The following is a 19651-nucleotide window of genomic DNA, read 5'->3' as shown; positions in this document are numbered from 1 at the left end:
ATTAGCATGGATTAACCCATTGTGAGAGAGAGGGGACCTTGTGACCATGGACCTAAAGGCCTTCGTGGTGACCTTCCAGAAGGTTCTCGATGAACCTGATTGTTCTTCCTCCACTGCATCTTCCCTGCTCAGACTGCATCAGGGAGAATTGTCCGTTAGCAAGTATGTCGATACCGCAATTTGCCTTCCGAACTGAGATCGAATGAAGAAGCTTTGGTAGCCGCTTTCTGGGAAGGATTATCCAAAAGGATCAAGGACGAGTTGTCTGGACATAACATCCCGACCTCTCTATATGAATTAATCTCCCTGGCAATCCGAATCGACCTCCGGTTTCAAGAGTGAACCAAAGAGGTGACACGTGAAAGGAGAATGGCATGTCTGGCTCCATCTTTCCAAAGACCGATCTTACCTCAGCCTCCTGAAACAGCCGTTCTGGCCAAAACCATGCAGGTCAATCATGTTAGGCTGGCAGAGTGGCAGCCAGAAAGAGATCGTGCCAAGGGAGTGTGTTTCGACTGCAGTAGCACAATGCACTTTATTCGGGATTGTCCTAAGAGGTCTAAACTCCTAAACCTAGGGCCTGTGGGTGATGCTTCCCTAGGTGAGAGACTCTTCATCACTGACTTTGAATGTTTCGGTGCCCCATGGAGGAATCCGGTTCAATGCAACAGCCTTTCTTGACTCTTTCTTACAGCAAGCCATGGTGGATCGGTATTATAATCCCTTTCCAGGCCTCCAGAATCCACTGAGACTGTCATTTGTTGAGGGGAAGGACCTCCCTGAAGTAGTTCAAGTAGTCAGTGGACCAGTAGAGCTCTAGAATGGAGAACACCATTTGGGGATGATTGCTTTCTATGTGCTGGCTGACATTTTTCAGCCCTTTCTCTTATATGACTGAGAACCCATGAGCCTGTGCTTGATTGGAGGTCCGGTGAGGTGCTTCAATGGGGAAAGTCGTGTCATGAGAAGTCACTGGTTCCTGTACTTCCAGCTGGGTCCCCAGTGTTGCCATCCTCTCCGGCAGACGATCATTCCAATGGTTGGTTTCCTAAAGACCTACCATTTGAAGGACGTATCCTGGGTGAGAAAAATGTGAAGATCGATCCTGTGAAGTTATCTTCTAGTTCCAGGTGGTCGCAGATGACAACATCAAGGCGAAGGCATTCTCCAAGTCTCTATTGTCAACCAACCAGGAGGAGGTGTCCCAGTCTATCTTCGTGTCTTTCAAGGTGTTAGCTATTCTGGTCGGACTAAGAGAGACTCTGCAAATATAGGTCCCTGTTTCCAAATATGCTCTGTTCTGCTCCGATAATGTCCAGACGGTGAGAGCCATCCTGGTCAAAAAGAAGGTGGGAGATGTGATCTTTTTCCCAGTGACTTGGAGAGAATGTGGTCCTTATGGGAGATCGTGGGAGTTCAGGAAGAAAAATCTGGCTCCATCTTCACTACGAAGAGTCATCGGGACTTTGAAGAATAGGGGGAATAAAGGGGAGGGATACTGTAGCGCCATGGCCGGCACCCCAGTATGTTGCCCCCTTCTTCCTCCACGTATGGACTCCGGCTTTCTCACTGATCCGGCCCTCGGCGCAGTCCCCGGCGTGCTCTTGTCTCCTGCTCGCTGCTGCTGTGCATGCCTTACTGTGTCTCGGCAGTGCACCTACTGCGCGCGCTCCCATGTTCTTAAAGGCGCAGCGCGCGCATATGGTAGATGCTCACTGCTGACAGCTGGGAGGCATCTACTTAATGTGTTCACCTGCAAGGTGACATCTTGTATAAAAGGCATTCTTCCCAATAGGGAGGTGCCTGAGCAACCCCTTTAGTTATGTTAGGTGGTTTGGTGTGTGCAACTGAAAGTTGTCGGGTCCTCCGTCCCTAGTCTGTTAAAGCTATTCCCGTGTCCGGTTAGTCCAGTATAGTTGTACGTGTTCCTGTGACCGCTTCAGCGGTATCCGAATCCTGAAACCGCATCAGCGGTACCTGTTTGCTATCTCGAGACCAGTGTGTATGAACCTGTCCCAGTGGCCGCCCTGTCTGCACAGTCTGAACCTGTCCCAGTGGCCGCCCTGTCTGCACAGTCTGAACCTGTCCCAGTGTCCGCCCTGTCTGCACAGTCTGAACCTGTCCCAGTGGCCGCCCTGTCTGCACAGTCTGAACATGTCCCAGTGGCCGCCCTGTCTACACAGTCTGAACCTGTCCCAGTGGGCGCCCTGTCTGCACAGTCTGAACCTGTCCCAGTGGCCGCCCTGTCTGCACAGTCTGAACCTGTCCCAGTGGCCGCCCTGTCTGCACAGTCTGAACCTGTCCCAGTGGCCGCCCTGTCTGCACAGTCTGAACTTGTCCCAAGTGACCATCCTGCCCTATTAATCGGAATTGACATCTGTGCCCCTTGGGGTCAGCTGCTACTGCCGGACGCCGAACTGTAGTGGCACCTGGCAGCTACCTGCCGGAAAAGCCTGTCCTAACCACTAAAGGCTCCAGCGAACACCAAAGTAGCTGCTTAGTCACGCCACTCCAGGGTAAGTCCGGTCCGTGGCACAGTGGGTCCAGGAATCATGTGCCACACCTTCGAACGTAACACCCTGGCTAGTGTGCTGGGCAGCAGGAACACTAGTCCAGCTCTATGATCTTAACACAAAAGGAAACAGACAAGGGTAAAACAAACGGCAATCACTCAATGCACATTTAGACTACAAAAAGGTATAAAGGCAAACAGCAATCTCTGGAGACTACTCCTAGACGACTTCTCTTTCTACAGCTCACACCTCCATACCGATACCAAGATACAGCAAGCTATCACTGGCAAATACCCTTGCAACAAAAGAACAAGGGAAATCTGAACAGCTAACTGAAAAGCAAAGTAGATCCAACTAGTGCAGGTGTGCATCTAGACAAACGCTGCGATCTTCCGATCCCCGAAATAGAGGAGACCACTCTCTGTCGCAGTATCCCCATGACAGTTTCTGACAGAAGGCGTGGGAAATTAACTTTCCCAATAAGCCATATAAGAGACTGATTATTGTAGAAGGCCGAACCAACCGGTCACACTTAACTCTGATCATTATTATTGTTTTATGTTCATTTTTATCACTTAATGTTGAGTAGAATTAAGTCTACTGACTCACTGCTACTGTTAATATATGATGATGGGGCTTATCGTAACTTGTATTCTTACCTGTAGTAGCTAAATAAAACCATATCATTTACAGCTTTTTATAAAGTTTACATAAAACAGTAAATCATACTAATTCTGTTATTCAGCCCTTGTGCATTGGACAACAACTCAACACAATATGATGACCCACAGCACCCTCAAACAATTATGATGTTCCTTAGCACAGTATGTCATTAAAGAGCCCCAACATTGTATGATGTTCCAATACAGCCCCCTTGCACACTATTATGTCCTCACACAGCCCATGAACACAGTATAATGTCCACACACAGCCCACCGACATAGTATAATGTGCCAACACAGCCCCATACATGATATGATGTCCCCAAACAGCCCCCATGCAGTTGAGATCCCTCACACACCCCCTGCCACAGTATTATTTTCCCATGCAGTCCACTTGCTCAGTAGTATGTCACCACACAGTCTCCTGGCACAGTTTTATATCCCTACAATTTACCAAAATGTACTGTAAAAAATAAATCTCCCGCTGCTTCGGACTGTGCTGTGTACTGAGGCACAGCTGGAGAGATTGATACCATTTTGGGGTAGATACGATGTTTTGATAGTTTTTTATTGCATTTTATTGCAATGTTGCCAAAAAATTTGATATTTTTCTCATTAAGCTGTTCTATTGGTCGGATTAATTTCTTTTAAATTTTAACAAACTTTTATAAATTTAGCGATACCAAATGTTTATTTTTATTTTAATTGTTTTATTTCTTAATGAGGCAACCTTTATTTTTCAAAAACATTTTTTTCACTCTTCGCTGTATTTGTTAGTTCCCTTAGGGGACTTGAATCTGTAATTCTCTGATCGCTCCTACTATACACAGCAGAGCTAGAGCACTATTATATATAGTGAAAATCATGTTCTCCTATGAACGCCAGCTAAATGCTGGCTTTCACAGTTAAACTGTCATGACGTGCATGGAGGTCTTCAGCATACCCCCAGTTGTCATAGTAACCCATCAACGTCCCGCTCCGTGCCACCCACAGCTGTTACAGGCAGATGATGGCTGAATAATACAGCCATCATCTGTAGGGAAAGATGCAGCCTGTCAGTAACCAGACAAATGATATAACTGTACGTCATATGTCAATAAAGGTTAAATAGTGAAATATCAAACCTTTTTTTAAAAAAAAATAAAACAAGACTTTACATTTTTTCAATTATTGAAAAATAAAATGTTTTGATGATTGATTCCCTTTTATTATCTGATCCTTTTGTCCTCGAGGAGAAAAGCTGCTGACCGAGGCCTCTGTCTTGCCAAACATTCATGTGTAAGAGGAGGTCAGAAGTTGACCAAACAAATATCATTTGTGTAAGTCACATCGGTTATAAAATACTAGTTTTTAAAAAAATATGAGACTATTCACTGCATTTATTGGTTATTACTGACCTGTGCTGTTATCTGTAGGAGTCTCCTCTTTACACCGCTCATCACCCCGCAAATATGTCTCTGTAGTATTAATATGGGGCAGATCTTCACCCTGAAACACATATTGTAAAAGTCACAGAGAGATGGAGAAGTCACATCTATGATCAGATCTAATCCTGTCATCTCCACCGTTCTCATTACACAAGTATGAGACAAATGGATTCTGGAGGCGCTCCCGTGGAAGAAAGAGTAACCAAAAATTGTTGAATCTTCCAAATGTGGTGCAATCACATGGAGGATATTCCAGAATGGATTAATACTCGTAGGTTTAATAAAAAATCATAAAACCGTGAATACACATAAGGAACAAGGATATACAAAAAAGGATAGGGAGAAGGGGTCTTAAAAAGGATCACACAACGCATTTCTGCTCATAGAGCCTTCATCAGGTATGTATGAGACCTTAGGTTTGACTGAACTCTTATACCCAGCATCTTTACTTGTGGGTGGGGTCACCCTCAGAGGTGACACCCAACTCAAATCTACTCCTTCTCTCTGTTGTCAAGTCTGGAGTCTAATTGATGAATATAGGTGAACTTCTATATGCATATATTTCTTGTCAATAATGTGAGATGCCATTGTTCAAAGTTTAAAAATTATCACCTAGATGTGAGCTGGAAGCCTATGTTAACAAAATGACTATTTTGTCAAAATCTGTGATTATCTACTGTGTGGAGTTTCTACAAGATATCTAAAAATTGATTTAGGCTATGTGCCCACGATGCAGAAATGAAGCAGAAAATTTCTGCAGCATTTCTGCATCTCCCTGGCAGAAAAAAACGCATGCAGATTGTGCATGCGTTTTTCCTGCAGAATACATGCGGATCCACATGCGGATTCACATGCGTTTCCGCATGCAGTTTGACAAGCACTTTCCAGGCGATAGCATCACTTGGAAAGTGCTTGACAACTAGGTCACACTGTATAAATCCATGCAAACAGCATGGATTTATACAGTGTGAACCGTAAAAATTAAAACAAATAAAGCTATACTTACCTCCGAGGCCCCGGCGTGGCTGCAGCGCTGCTTCCTGGCTGGTTCCCGGCTGCCGGCATATCGCGAGACAGAGCGGTGAAGGGCCTGCGGTCACATGACTGTGACGTCACCGAAGGTCCTTCAGCGCTGCTGGCATTCAGAGAGAAGACGCCGGACAGGTGAATATAAACTTTATTTGTTATTTTATACTTTTTTTACAGGTACAATGGTACCCAGGTCTGGATGAGAGTCTCCTCTCCTCCAGACCTGGGTACCATCCGCACATAGAGAAGCATAGAAGCCGCTTGTAAAAGTGTACAGTCGCGGTTTCTGTGCGCCTCAATGCAAGTCAATGGCGGGAGTTCCGCTGCACTTCCGCAAAATTAAATGACATGCTGCGGATTTTTGTACGCAGCATAAACGCTGCAGAAAAATACGCAGCATGTGCATAGAACATGCGGAATCCCCTTGGGGACCATGGGGTGTGGATTACCTAGCGTTTTACAAGCGTTTCCGCTGCGGAAATTCCGCCGCATAAACGCTTGAAAAACGCTACGTGGGCACACAGCCTAAGGGAGGCATTTAACTGATGTGATGGGGAGCAACAAAAAATAAACAAATAAATAAGAAAAAAAAAAAAAAACGTCCCAGACCAGACACATAGATGCATGCACGCTCCTGAAGTCTCACCCCTCCGCCGCAGTCCGCGGAACGGCCCTGAACCGGAGCGGTGAGTGTTATTGTGATACAAATTGTAGTGTGAGGTGTCAAATTGCTTATTCTTTTTCATTCGTTTGTTTCCCATATGTACATATATGGATTGGATCTTGTATATTATATGGTGCATGAGCATCTGCTGGATAATAATTGGGGCATGTGTTAATAAAAATGAAGTAAAGTGGTATGATGGTATAATTTCAATTGTCTCATGAATTTTGGATCTACATTGATTAAAATATGTCTATGTACTGGTGATAAATTATATGTAAATGGGTGAATTGTAGGGGGGGTCTAAAAAACAAATATCGTATTTTTCGGACTATAAGACGCACTTTTTTCCTCCAAAATTTTGGAGGAAAACGGGGGGGGGGGGGTGCGTCTTATAATCCGAATGTTGGGGGGGGGGTGTATATATATGTGGAGTGTGGGGGGAGCGGTAGCGGTGGAGGAGCGGTGCACAGGAGGCAGCAGCCGCCCGCTGCAGGCTACACTGTCCCCGCTGCTAAAGAAAATGAATATTCAGTACTCCCCACGCCCATGGGGCGTGGGACGCACTGAATGTTCACGCTCCTTAATAGCAGCACACAGTGTAGCTGCAGCGCAGCTCCTGCTGCTGCCGGAATCGCCTGAGCCCGCTGTTAAAGGACATGAATATTCAACCTCTCTCCACGCCCATGGGAGTGGAGAGGGGTGATTATTCATGCCCTTTAATAAACGGGCACACGCGATAGCCCGGCAGCAGTAGGAGTGGGGAGCAGTGACTTCCGGCAGCTGATCTCTCCATGTGAGCCGCGCATGGCGTCACATGGAGAGATCAGTGCGGGCAGACAGGACGCAGCGCTGGAGGAGAGAGAAGAAAGGTGAGTAGGAGTGTTTATTTTTTTATGTGCAGCCTGATGGGGATTAGGGGGACTATGCATACCAGGGTAAGGATGAGGGGGCCATACATACCAGGGTAAGGATGAGGGGACTATACATATCAGGGTAACGCTGAGGGGGCCATACATAACAGGATAAAGATGAGGGGGCCATACAAAAGATAAAGATGAGGGGGACATACATACCAGGATTAGGATGAGGGGCCATACATACCAGGATAGGGATTAGAGGTGCCATGCATACCAGGATAGGGATTAGGGGTGCCATGCATACCAGGATAGGGATTAGGGGTGCCATGCATACCAGGCTAAGGATGAGGGGTGCCATTCATACCAGGATAGGGATTAGGTGTGCCATGCATACCAGGATGGGGATTAGGGGTGCCATGCATACCAGGACAGGGATGAGGGGTACCATGCATACCAGGACAGGGATGAGGGGGCCATGTATACCAAGACAGGGATGAGGGGTGCCATGCATATCAGGATAGGGATGAGGGGTGCCATGCATACCAGGATGGGGATTGCTGTGCCATGCATACCAGGATGGGGATTGCTGTGCCATGCATACCAGGATGGGGATTAGGGGTGCCATGCATACCAGGTTAGGGATGAGGGGTGCCATGCATACCAGGACAGGGATGAGGGGTGCCATGCATACCAGGAAAGGGATGAGGGGTGCCATGCATACCAGGACAGGGATGATGGGTGCAATGCATACCAGGATAGGGATGAGGGGTGCCATGCATACCAGGATGGAGGGATGCCAGGCATAGGAGGATGGGGATGGGGACCACGTATAAAAGGAAGGGGGGGGACATATATACCAGGATAGGGGATATTGTCAGAATTGTGGGATACTACTCCTATACCAGTGTCAGCAGAAGACCCCCTCCCCCTTAAAAGTGCATCATGAACACATTTTTTACTTAATTTTTTTTTTTTTATTATTTTCCTCCTCTAAAACCTAGGTGCGTCTTATGGTCTGGTGCGTCTTATAGTCCGAAAAATAAGGTAATCCGTGTATTAATGTTACTTGCCACAACAACGATACTATTAATTCTCAGATGGAATAATTTGCACATATGAACAGATTATATGAGAAAGGGGTCAATTGAGGCAAACTAGTCAAAGACATATGCTGTATTGGAGAGATATCGGGGATTACCAGATATATGCCCCAGGTCCCTAGTTCTGATACGGGACTTTACTAAAAGTATCATGATGTTAATTACCATGGAAAAAGTGGTGTTATTGAGCTAGCTACAAATTTCTTATACTATCTCAACTGTTGCTTGTCGGCAGAGGGAAGCATGCAGTGCACTAAAATTTCCTGGTATACGGCTGCGCTGACTTTGGTCTTGATAAAACACAGTGGACCTACACCAGCAGATGACATGGCTCCCCAAACCATCACTGATTGTGGAAACTTCACACTAGACCTCAAGCAGCTTGCATTGTGTGCCTCTCCACTCTTCCTCCAGACTCTGGGACCTTGATTTCCAAATGAAAATTGGAACTCTGGGACCTTGTGGAGTGTGTCAATAACCGACTTCTGGACATCTGTCAAGTCAGCAGTCTTCCCCATGATTGTGGAGCCTATTGAAACAGACTAAGGGACCTTGTTAAATGCTTAGAAAGCCTTTGCAGGTGTTTTTTGTTAATTATTCCAATTTACTGAGATAATGACTTTTGAGTTTTCATTGGCTGTAAGTCATAATCATCAACATTAACAGAAATAAACACTTGAAATAGATGACTCTGTTTGTAATGACTCTATATAATATATGAGTTTCACTTTTTGCATTCAAGAACTGAAATAAATTAACATTTGATGATATTCTAATTTTGTGAGATGCACCTGTATATGTTCGATATACAGTACAGACCAAAAGTTTGGATACACCTTCTCATTTAAAGATTTTTCTGTATTTTCATGACTATGAAAATTGTACATTCACACTGAAGGCATCAAAACTATGAATTAACACATGTGGAATTATATACTTAACAAAAAAGTGTGAAACAACTGAAAATATGTCTCATATTCTAGGTTCTTCAGAGTAGCCAACTTTTGCTTTGATGACTGCTTTGCACACTCTTGGCATTCTCTTGATGAGCTTCAAGAGGTAGTGACCGGAAATGGTCTTCCAACAATCTTGAAGGAGTTCCCAGAGATGCTTAGCACTTGTTGGCCCTTTTGCCTTCACTCTGCGGTCCAGCTCACCCCAAACCATCGCGATTGGGTTCAGGTCTGGTGACTGTGGAGGCCAGGTCATCTGGCGTAGCACCCCATCACTCTCCTTGGTCAAATAGCCCTTACACAGCCTGGAGGTGTGTTTGGGGTCATTGTCCTGTTGAAAAATAAATGATGGTCCAACTAAACGCAAACCGGATGGAATAGCATGCCGGTGCAAGATGCTGTGGTAGCCATGCTGGTTCAGTATATAATAATAATAATTTTTATTTATATAGCGCCAACATATTCCGCAGCACTTTACAATTAAGCGGGGACATGTACAAACAATAAATTCAATACAAGGTGAGACAGTTTAACAGTTACATCAGGAGTGAGGTCCCTGCTCGCAAGCTTACATTCTACACGGAAATGGGGGGACACAATAGGTGGAAAGTGCTTGCTATTTCAGGTCAGGCAATTATAATAAGTCGGGATTATCATATAAAGCTGTATGATCCGGTCATCAGCCTGTATGTTAAAGTGCAATACTCAATTACCGAGTGCAGTTATCGTGTGCATGGAGGGTGTAGAAACAGATGAACAGTAGGGGGCAGATTCTGAGTAGTATTTAGGAGGGAACAGGGGAAAGTTAGTTTACTGGGTATTTGAGATGGTAGGCTTGTTTAAAGAGATGGGTTTTTAAAGCGCGCTTGAAGACATCGGGGCTAGGCATCAATCGGATCGTCTGGGGTAGAGCATTCCAGAGAACTGGAGCAGCACGAGAGTAGTCTTGGAGACGGAGGTGCGAGGTTCGGATTATGGGGGATGTTAGCCTTAGGTCATTTGTGGAACGGAGGGCACGTGTAGGACGATAGACTGAGATGAGAGAGGAGATATAAGGTGGTGCAGAACAGTGGAGAGCTTTGTGGGTGAGAGCAATGAGTTTATATTGGACCCTGTAGCGAATGGGTAACCAGTGTAATGACTGGCACAAGGTGGAGGCATCGGTGAAGCGGCTGGACAGAAATACGACCCTGGCTGCCGCATTCAGGACAGATTGGAGAGGGGAAATTTTGGTAAGAGGGAGACCGATCAGAAGAGAGTTGCAGTAGTCCAGACGAGAGTGAATAAGAGCGACAGTAAGAGTTTTAGCAGTTTCCAAAGTGAGAAAAGATCGGATTCTGAAGATGCTTTTAAGATGCAGGTGACAAGAGCGAGTGAGTGATTGGATATAGGGAGTAAAGGAAAGGTTAGTGTCGAATATGACCCCAAGGCAGCGGGCGTGCTGCTTGGGAGTTATGGTTGACCCCTCCAAGGTAATTTCGATGTTAGGTAGAGTTCGGTTAGTAGATGGGGGAAACACAAGAAGTTCAGTTTTGGAGAGATTCAGTTTGAGATAGAGGGAGGACATGATGCTAGACACAGCGGACAAATATCCTTCGTATTTTGTATTAGGGTAGGGGTGATGTCAGGGGAAGAAGTGTATAGTTGGGTGTCGTCAGCATAGAGATGATACTGGAACCCAAATCTGCTGATTGTTTGTCCAATAGGGGCAGTGTATAGAGAGAAGAGGAGGGGGCCTAGGACTGAGCCCTGCGGAACCCCGATAGTAAGGGGATGAGGAGGGGAAGAGGAGTTGGCAAAAGATACAGTGAAGGAGCGGTCAGAGAAGAAGGAAGAGAACCAGGAGAGAACGGTTTCCTTGAGGCCTATAGAGCGGAGCATAGTGAGGAGGAGCTGGTGATGCACAGTGTCAAATGCTGCAGCGAGATCCAGGAGAATCAGCAGGGAGTAGTGACCTTTGGATTTGGCTGTTAGTAGATCGTTAGAGACTTTAGTGAGGGCAGTTTCAGTGGAGTGTAAGGAGCGGAAACCAGATTGTAGAGGGTCGAGGAGAGAGTTATCTGAGAGATAGCGGATTAGACGGGAGTGGACCAAGCGTTCCAGGAGTTTAGAGATGAAAGGAAGATTAGAGACAGGTCTGTAGTTAGCAGTGCAGTTTTGGTCCAGGGATGGCTTTTTAAGTAAAGGGGTTATGATGGCGTGTTTAAATGAGGAGGGAAAGATACCTGACGAAAGAGAGAGGTTAAATATTTTAGTCAGGTGAGTGGTGACCACCGGTGAGAGGGACTGTAAGAGATTTGAAGGAATGGGGTCACTGTTGCAGGTTGTAGGCCGAGAAGAAGCGAGGAGCTGGGTAACTTCTTCTTCTGTGACCGGCTCAAAGATGGCTAGTGAGCTTGAAGTGCGGTAGGGAAGGCGATCCAGGCACTGAGGAGATTGGGCTGAGATGTCCTGATGGATGTGGTTGATTTTTTCCAAGAAATAAGTGGCCAGATCCTCCCCGCTGAGGTTGGTGGTGGGGGCCTGTGCTTTAGGTTTCAGGAGGGAGTTTAAGGTTTCGAAAAGTCGTTTTGGATTGTTGTACATTGAAGTGATGAGGGTGGTGAAGTAGGATTGTTTGGCCAGATGAAGGGCAGAGTTATAGGTTTTGAGCATGAATTTATAGTGGATGAAGTCCTCTGCTAAAAGAGATTTTCTCCACTGACGCTCAGCACACCTTGAGCAACGTTGAAGAAAAAGTGTTTGCATCGTGTGCCAGGGCTGCCGTTGTCTGTATCGGATCTTTCTGCGAGTAGAAGGAGCTGCTTCATCTAGGGCGCTCTTCAGTGTATTATTGTAGTGTGACAATGCTAAGTCTGGACAGGAGAAGGAGGAGATGGGGGCTAAAGATGTGTGGAGATTGTCCATAAGCTGCTGGGTATTAATGGTACGTGTATTCCTATAAGTGTGGTAAGTAGGGGTGTCCCGGGTGAGGAGACAATTCTTAACAGAGAAGGAAAGAAGGTTGTGGTCCGAGAGCGGGAGAGGGGAGTTGGTAAAGTCATCCAGCAAGCAGAGACTGGAAAAAAACAGGTCCAGAGTGTTCCCGTCTTCATGGGTAGGAGAATTAGTAAACTGTGAGAGACGGAATGAAGAGGTTAGAGAAAGTAGATGAGAGGCAGATTGGGAGAGGGGATCATCGAAGAGGATGTTAAAGTCGCCCATGATGAGGGTGGGGATGTCACAGGATAGAAAGTGACGAAGCCAGGTAGCAAAGTGATCCAAGAACTGGCGGGGGGAGCCTGGAGGGCGATACACGACTGCCACTCGCAGGGAGAAGGGTTTAAAGAGTCTGATGGTGTGGACTTCAAAGGAAGGAAACATAAGTGAGGGAACCGGGGGGATGACCTGGAAAGCACATTGTGAGGAAAGGAGCAGACCAACACCTCCACCCTGTCTGTTGCCAGGTCTGGCGGTATGTGAAAATTTCAGCCCACAAAACGAGAGAGCAGCAGCAGTGGTGGGGTCTGGCTGCTGAATCCAGGTTTCTGTGATAGCCAGAAGGTTAAGAAAATTAGAGAGGAAAAAAATCATGGATGTAAGTTAGTTTGTTACACACAGACCGTGCGTTCCAGAGAGCGCAATGGAAATCGATAGGAGAGGGCATGCACTGAACGTTAATAAGATTAGCAGGGTTTCTATATGTAGCTGGAGGAGAGTGGTGTATGCTAGTGGAGGGAGGCCCAGGGTTGGGGGAGATGTCACCTGCGACTAGTAAAAGTAGAAAGAAGAGAAAGAGCAGGTGGTCTAATGATTTGTATGAACGTTTTGAGTGCTGTATGGAGGTAGAGGATGGTTTGCAGTGGGTGAGGAATGTCAGTAGAGCCTCAGAGTTATACATGGGAGAGGGGAGAAGGGAGGGGCTGATATAGAGAGAGTGCACAGAATGTGTTGAAGGGCGGGTGAGTTGTGAGAAAGCAGAAGTAAAAACAAATAAAAAGCAGATTGATAAGACTAATGCAAAATGCAGTATTAGTGACCGAGAAGCATGTTTGTATGAATATTTTATGCATCTTACCTGTCTCCTGCCCTGCCCAACTGCACTTGTAATTATTGCACTTAAAATCTATTGCACGCGTGACCCAGCCAGAGCTGAATATATATGAAATGAAATGTCTGCTAGAGGCCAGCACCAGTTGGTCAAACTGAGTAATTAGTCAATTAGCACTGGGCTAGAGCAGGCAATGCTATGTAAGATAAACACAGAGGCCATAAACCAGTGAAAGAGGAGGCTTTGAACATTTTAAAATAGAAACAAAACAAAACAAAACAAAAAAAAAAAAGACAAAAAGATGCAGGACCAAGCAATTAAATACCATGGAAAAATGTTGCTAGAGAATAGGACTCTGTTCACACTTATCAGACAGCACACAAACGGATGGATGGATTAAATACCATGGAAAAATGTTGCTAGAGAATAGGACTCTGTTCACACTTATCAGACAGCACACAAACGGATGGATGGATTAAATACCATGGAAAAATGTTGCTAGAGAATTGGACTCTGTTCACACTTATCAGACAGCACACAAACGGATGGATGGATTAAATACCTGTGTGAAGAAGAAGAAGAGAGGAGAGTGGATTATCATCTTCCGGCCATTGTCTAACTGCACTTGTAATTATTGCACTTAAAATCTATTGCACACGTGACGCGTGCTATTCCCAGCCAGAGTATGCCTTCAATTTTGAATAAATCCCCAACAGTGTCACCAGCAAAGCACCCCCACACCATCACACCTCCTCCTCCATGCTTCACGGTGGGAACCAGGCATGTAGAGTCCATCCGTTCACCTTTTCTGCGTAGCACAAAGACACGGTGGCTGGAACCAAAGATCTCAAATTTGGACTCATCAGACCAAAGCACAGATTTCCACCGCTCTAATGTCCATTCCTTGTGTTCTTTAGCCCAAACAAGTCTCTTCTGCTTGTTGCCTGTCCTTAGCAGTGGTTTCCTAGCAGCTATTTTACCATGAAGGCCTGCTCCACAAAGTCTCCTCTTAACAGTTGTTGTAGAGATATGTCTGCTGCTACAACTCTGTGTGGCATTGACCTGGTCTCTAATCTGGGCTGCTGTTAACCTGCGATTTCTGAGGCTGGTGACTCGGATAAACTTATCCTCAGAAGTAGAGGTGACTCTTGGTCTTCTTTTCCTGGGGCGGTCCTCATGTGAGCCAGTTTCTTTGTAGCGCTTGATGGTTTTTGCAACTGCACTTGGGGACACTTTCAAAGTTTGCCCAATTTTTCGGACTGACTGACCTTCATTTCTTAAAGTAATGATGGCCACTTGTTTTTCTTTACTTAGAATTTGTATTATGGCAAGAAAAAAGCAGCTAGCAGTCTATTCAGTAGGACTATCAGCTGTGTATCCACCAGACTTCTGCACAACACAACTGATGGTCCCAACCCCATTTATAAGGCAAGAAATCCCACTTATTAAACCTGAAAGGGCACACCTGTGAAGTGAAAACCATTTCCGGTGACTACCTCTTGAAGATCATCAAGAGAATGCCAAGAGTGTGCAAAGCAGTCATCAAAGCAAAAGGTGGCTACTTTGAAGAACCTAGAATATAAGACATATTGTCAGTTGTTTCACACTTTTTTGTTAAGTATATAATTCCACATGTGTTAATTCATAGTTTTGATGCCTTCAGTGTGAATGTACAATTTTCATAGTCCTGAAGATACAGAAAAATCTTTAAATGAGAAGGTGTGTCCAAACTTTTGGTCTGTACTGTATTTTGGAGATGTAATAGGTGATAGGGACTCGAATCGCTCCATAAAAAGATTTGAAAAACTGGATGCGAGCCGAGTCCCCATCGTGATCCCGAACTGCTGGAGGTACATCTTATCTTGAAAGGAGAAAAGGTTATGCTCCAAAATGAATCTTAAACCTTTCAACAGGAATGTTTTTTGTTCCGATGGTATATTTTTGTCCCCTGATAGAAAGTGGTCTACTGCATCAAGACCTAAATTGTGTTCTATGTTGGAATATAGAGCACATACTGTTACGGATCCGGGTGGTGGAACCTCTGTGCAGCGGTGCAAGGAGGGACCAGAGGGGCGTGACTAAGTATCTACTCGCCTGACCAAGGTCGCACGGCGGCTCAGTCGACTCCGTGAACCAGGGAGGGATCGAGCAGAGGGACCAGGTGCCACTCTGGGACCGACCTTGTATGAGAGCAGGTGAGTCACATGGGTCAGAAGGCAGGAACTGATCGGTATAGCGGAAGAGCACGGCAGGCAGGCTGATGGGTGGTCCAGGTAGTCAGGCAGGCTGATTCGGCTGATAGCCAGACAGGTGCTCCGGGTAGGCAAGCTGGTGGGTACAACAGATAACAGGCAGGTGCTTCCAGGTAAGCAGGCAGGCGGGCACGGCAGGTAACAGACAGGTGCTTCCAGGTAAGCAGGCGGGCAGAGCCCATAGATAGACTGGCGGACTGGACTGTAGGCAGACTGTCGGGCTGGAAAGAAGTCAAAGTGGCGGACTGGACTGAAGATCAGACTGGCGGACAGGACTAACTTGCAGAGTACCTGATAGCTGAATCAAAGTAAGTATCACAGAGCAACAACCTTGCACGGGCATCTCCATATTGGAGGAGGTGCCTTATATAGGGAAAGTCCTAAGGCGATTGGCCGGGGACTTTTTAGGACGGCACGAACGGCCCCTCTAAGAGGGAGGGAGCGCGTGCGCCCTAAGCACAGAGCCAGGGAAGTTGCGTGCACCAGCAGCAGCTGCGGGGAGGCCGGAAGACGCCGGAGCAGGACCGCGGCGGTAAGGAGGAAGGCGTCTCTACCTGGCAGGGGGCAGAGACGCCGATGCTACACATACATCTAGGGTGAGAAACATAGTTTTCTCCCCATTGTAGATCCTTTGTCTCCAGAATGAGTTGGGATGAGTCTCTTAGAAAGGACAGTAATTTAAAGACATAGGTCTGGAGAAAAAGATTAATAAAATGGGATAGAGAACTAGTAAGAGAGCCTATCCCTGATATGATGGGTCTTCCGGGGGGGATTCTTTGTGTCTTTGTGTATTTATGGTAGGTGGTAAAAGATTTGGGCTATTATTTGTTAAAAAACGCTTTTCTCTTTTATTCAATACCTTGGCTTCATGTATCAGCATATTATATTCTTTTTCAAAGACACCTGTGGGGTTAGATGTAATTGGTTTGTAATATTTGCTGTCAGACAGTATATTATAGGCTTCCTTTATGTTTTCCTCTTTATCCTGTATGACCACCCCTCCCATCTTGTCAGCTTGTCAATGTTGTTGTTACTCTGTAACCATTTCATAGCTGAAAATTCCCTTCTGTGGAGGTCATTTTTACCCACCCTATATTTATTAATGTTTTCGAACTCTTCCATTACTAAAGAATAGAAAGTGTCTAAATGATGCCCTCTATGGTGTAGTGGATTGAAATCGGATTTCGGTGCCACAGCTTGATGTACACACCTGATGAAGGCTCTATGAGCAGAAATGCGTTGTGTGATCCTTTTTAAGACCCCCTTCTCCCTTCCCTTTTTTGTATATCCATGTTCCTTATGTGTATTCACGGTTTTATGATTTTTAATAAACCTATGAGTATTAATCCCTTGTGGAATATCCTCCATGTGATTGCACCATATTTTCAATATTCAACAATTTTTTGGTTACTCTTTCTTCCACGGGAGATACTTCAGAATCGATTTGTCGTAATTTGGTTACATGGTGGCTGTCTGTCGGGTAGGACAAATATACCACCACCGTCCAGAAGAGCTGCAAATCGTGGTCTGAGAACCTTAATAACGGACAAATTCCTCAAATAGAGTTGTGCCTATCAGCACAACATGCTCAGATAAGCATAAAAGATTTTTTATTCTCTCAAAGTTTTAGACTCTACTTACTACGCTTAGGTGGCGCTCTCTTTCCCTTTTTCCTCCACATCTTTCTACCCAGGAACATTACACAAGTATAAAACATATAGCACGGTGGATAAAACAAGATTGAACACAAGACCTTCAAAGCCGTCTACACATCATAGAGGAGATCTCATGGCACCTTCTCTCCATCTACCTGATGATCCTGAGGAACATTGGGATTTTCTTGTTTACAGACCTGCGAAAGAAGAGGACGGGGACATCTCTCTGGTGCTGTCCTCTCACTGGATAGAACTGGAGGAAACACATAAACGGACTATATTATTCTTTACATAGAGATAATTATAGGCCGTGTGTATTTAGTCCTGTCTATTACCTGGTGATGCAAGGGGCTGGGGAACCTCCATCATGATGTCCTTGTAGAGATCTTTGTGTTCTTCTAAATACTCCCACTCCTCCATGGAGAAATAGACGGAGACATCCTGACACCTTATAGGAACCTGACACATACAATGATACCATCATCCCCCTGATCCCTTCAAAGCATTACTGTATAATGTCCCAGCATTCCCAGCAGTGTCACCTCTCCAGTCAGCAGCTCAATCATCTTGTAGATGAGTTCTAGGATCTTCTGGTCATTGATGTCCTCATGTATCAGGGGGTGAGGAGGAGGCTCCATAATTGGACTCAGGGTTCTTCCCCATCCCTCAGACACAGGGTCCTGACAACAATCACTAGAGGTCTTCTTCACTACTGTGTAATCCTGGTTATGGAGAGACACATTAATATATCTCACTACAGTCCTCACCTCTCCAGTTCTGTCCATCTGTTATTCCCATAGATAAGAATGATGTAATGTGACGTCATCAGAATCTCTCACCTCTCCAGTAAGCCGGGAGAGGATCTCTAGGGTGAGGTGTAATATCCTCTCCGCCATCTTCTCCTTGTCCATATCCCTCCTTGATGGGTCAATCAGGAAAATACTCTTCTATAGAAGATCTCCACTGAGAGGATTTGATACTGTAGGGACCTGGATGGGAAGAAGATGAGCCAATGTGAAGTCAAAGTTTTGATAAAATCACAGTTATATCAGCAATAGATTACCATTAGAGGATTAGTAAACCTGCTGCCGTGTAGTCATCAATATTCATAGAGCTCTGTATAACACCACTGCTTCGCAGCTTTCTGCCTACACACAGTTTACATAGAAAGCAGCCAATCAGTGGTGTGCGCGGGGTTATACAGAGCTCAGCGTTCAGAGAATTGGTAGATCTGCAGTAGATAAAACAGTTATTTTACCAAAAATACAACATGCAGCCCAGTAAGTGACACACCATTATAATCAGGATCTCTGCCCCTATACCATGCTTCTCTCCAAAGGGGCAGCAGATTCCCTTTAAAGTATGTAAAGGAAATCCATTAAACCCTGTTATAGCCAAGATGGTCTGTCTGGCGCCACAGGTTTTTGGTATGCAAAGTGCTCTGGACCTGGCTATTTTCAGATTTTTGTCTAGTATAGAAATATGAAAATAATATGAATAGAGACAAAAACGTATCTCCCTTTAGGCCATATACAGAGATTGCCCAAAGTTTGGCACTCGTGAAATTGTTCCAGAAAAATAAATATTTTTCACAGAAACTTATTGCAATTACACACATTTTGTTATATACATGTTTATTTCCTTTAAGTGTATTGGAATAACACAAAAAAAACAGAAAAAAGGGCAAATTGGACATTATTTCACACAGAACCCCAAAATGGGCCAGAGAAAATGGTTGGCACCCTCAACTTAAAATTTGCTTGTACAGCCTTTGTAATAAATAACTGCAATCAATTGCTTTCTTTAACCATAAAAAAGCTTCATACACCTCTCAACTGGAATTTTTGACCCCTCTTCTTTTACATACTGCTCCATGTCTCTCGTGTTTGAAGGGTGGCTTCTCCTAACTGCAATTTTAAGATCTCTCCATAGGTGATCAATAGGATTTGGATTCGGACTCATTGCTACCACTTCAAAATTCTCCAGCACTTTGTTTTCATCCATTCCTGGGTCTTCCTGAAGTAAGTTTGGGGTCATTGTCCTGCTGGAAGACCTATAATTTAGGGCGCAAGCTCACCTTTCTGTCACTGGGCACTATATTGCGACCCAAAATCCTTTGGTAATCTTCAGATTTCATGATGCCTTGCACAAAGTCAAGGCAACCAGTGCCCGCGGCAGCAAAATGCCCCCCAAAACATCTTTGAACCTCCACCGTATTTGACAGTAGGTACAGTGTTCTTTTCTTTGTAGGCCTCATTCCATTTTCGGTAAACAGTAGAATGATGTGCTTTAGCAAAAATCTCTATTTTGGTCACATCTGTACACAAGATGCTTTTCCAGGACCCTGACGAATCTGCTGGGAAGCAGCGAAACGCGTACGGTTCATACATCTTGCAGGTAACTATATGCATTTACCCCATATGCCTCTCTTCCTGGCTACCTGATTTATCATATACTTACTGTGTATTTCATCAGCATTTGTTAGTTACCCCTCCCAATACAGGCT

The 19651-nt window shown here is 45.1% G+C and overlaps 2 protein-coding genes across 2 annotated transcripts in view; both read right to left on the bottom strand.

Moving 5' to 3' along the window:
* The window catches only part of LOC141271438 (uncharacterized), a 156644-nt gene that overhangs the window by 60379 nt on the left and 76614 nt on the right, over nucleotides 1-19651 (bottom strand). The window contains exons 2-6 of the mRNA XM_073681512.1: nucleotides 17985-18134; nucleotides 17688-17867; nucleotides 17481-17604; nucleotides 17301-17398; nucleotides 4573-4663 (exon numbers count right to left, since the gene is read on the bottom strand). Coding sequence (XP_073537613.1) covers nucleotides 4573-4663; nucleotides 17301-17398; nucleotides 17481-17604; nucleotides 17688-17867; nucleotides 17985-18056 — 565 coding nt within the window. The 5' untranslated portion in view covers nucleotides 18057-18134. The remainder of the gene's footprint in view (nucleotides 1-4572; nucleotides 4664-17300; nucleotides 17399-17480; nucleotides 17605-17687; nucleotides 17868-17984; nucleotides 18135-19651) is intronic.
* The window catches only part of LOC141271947 (uncharacterized), a 208897-nt gene that overhangs the window by 112650 nt on the left and 76596 nt on the right, over nucleotides 1-19651 (bottom strand). The window lies entirely within an intron of this gene.

Source organism: Phyllobates terribilis, unplaced genomic scaffold, assembly GCF_046119375.1.
Source record: "Phyllobates terribilis strain yellow unplaced genomic scaffold, ASM4611937v1 Scaffold_5__5_contigs__length_657084704, whole genome shotgun sequence".
In the NCBI taxonomy this organism is placed as follows: Eukaryota; Metazoa; Chordata; class Amphibia; order Anura; family Dendrobatidae; genus Phyllobates; species Phyllobates terribilis.
This window is presented reverse-complemented; position numbering and strand designations above follow the sequence as displayed.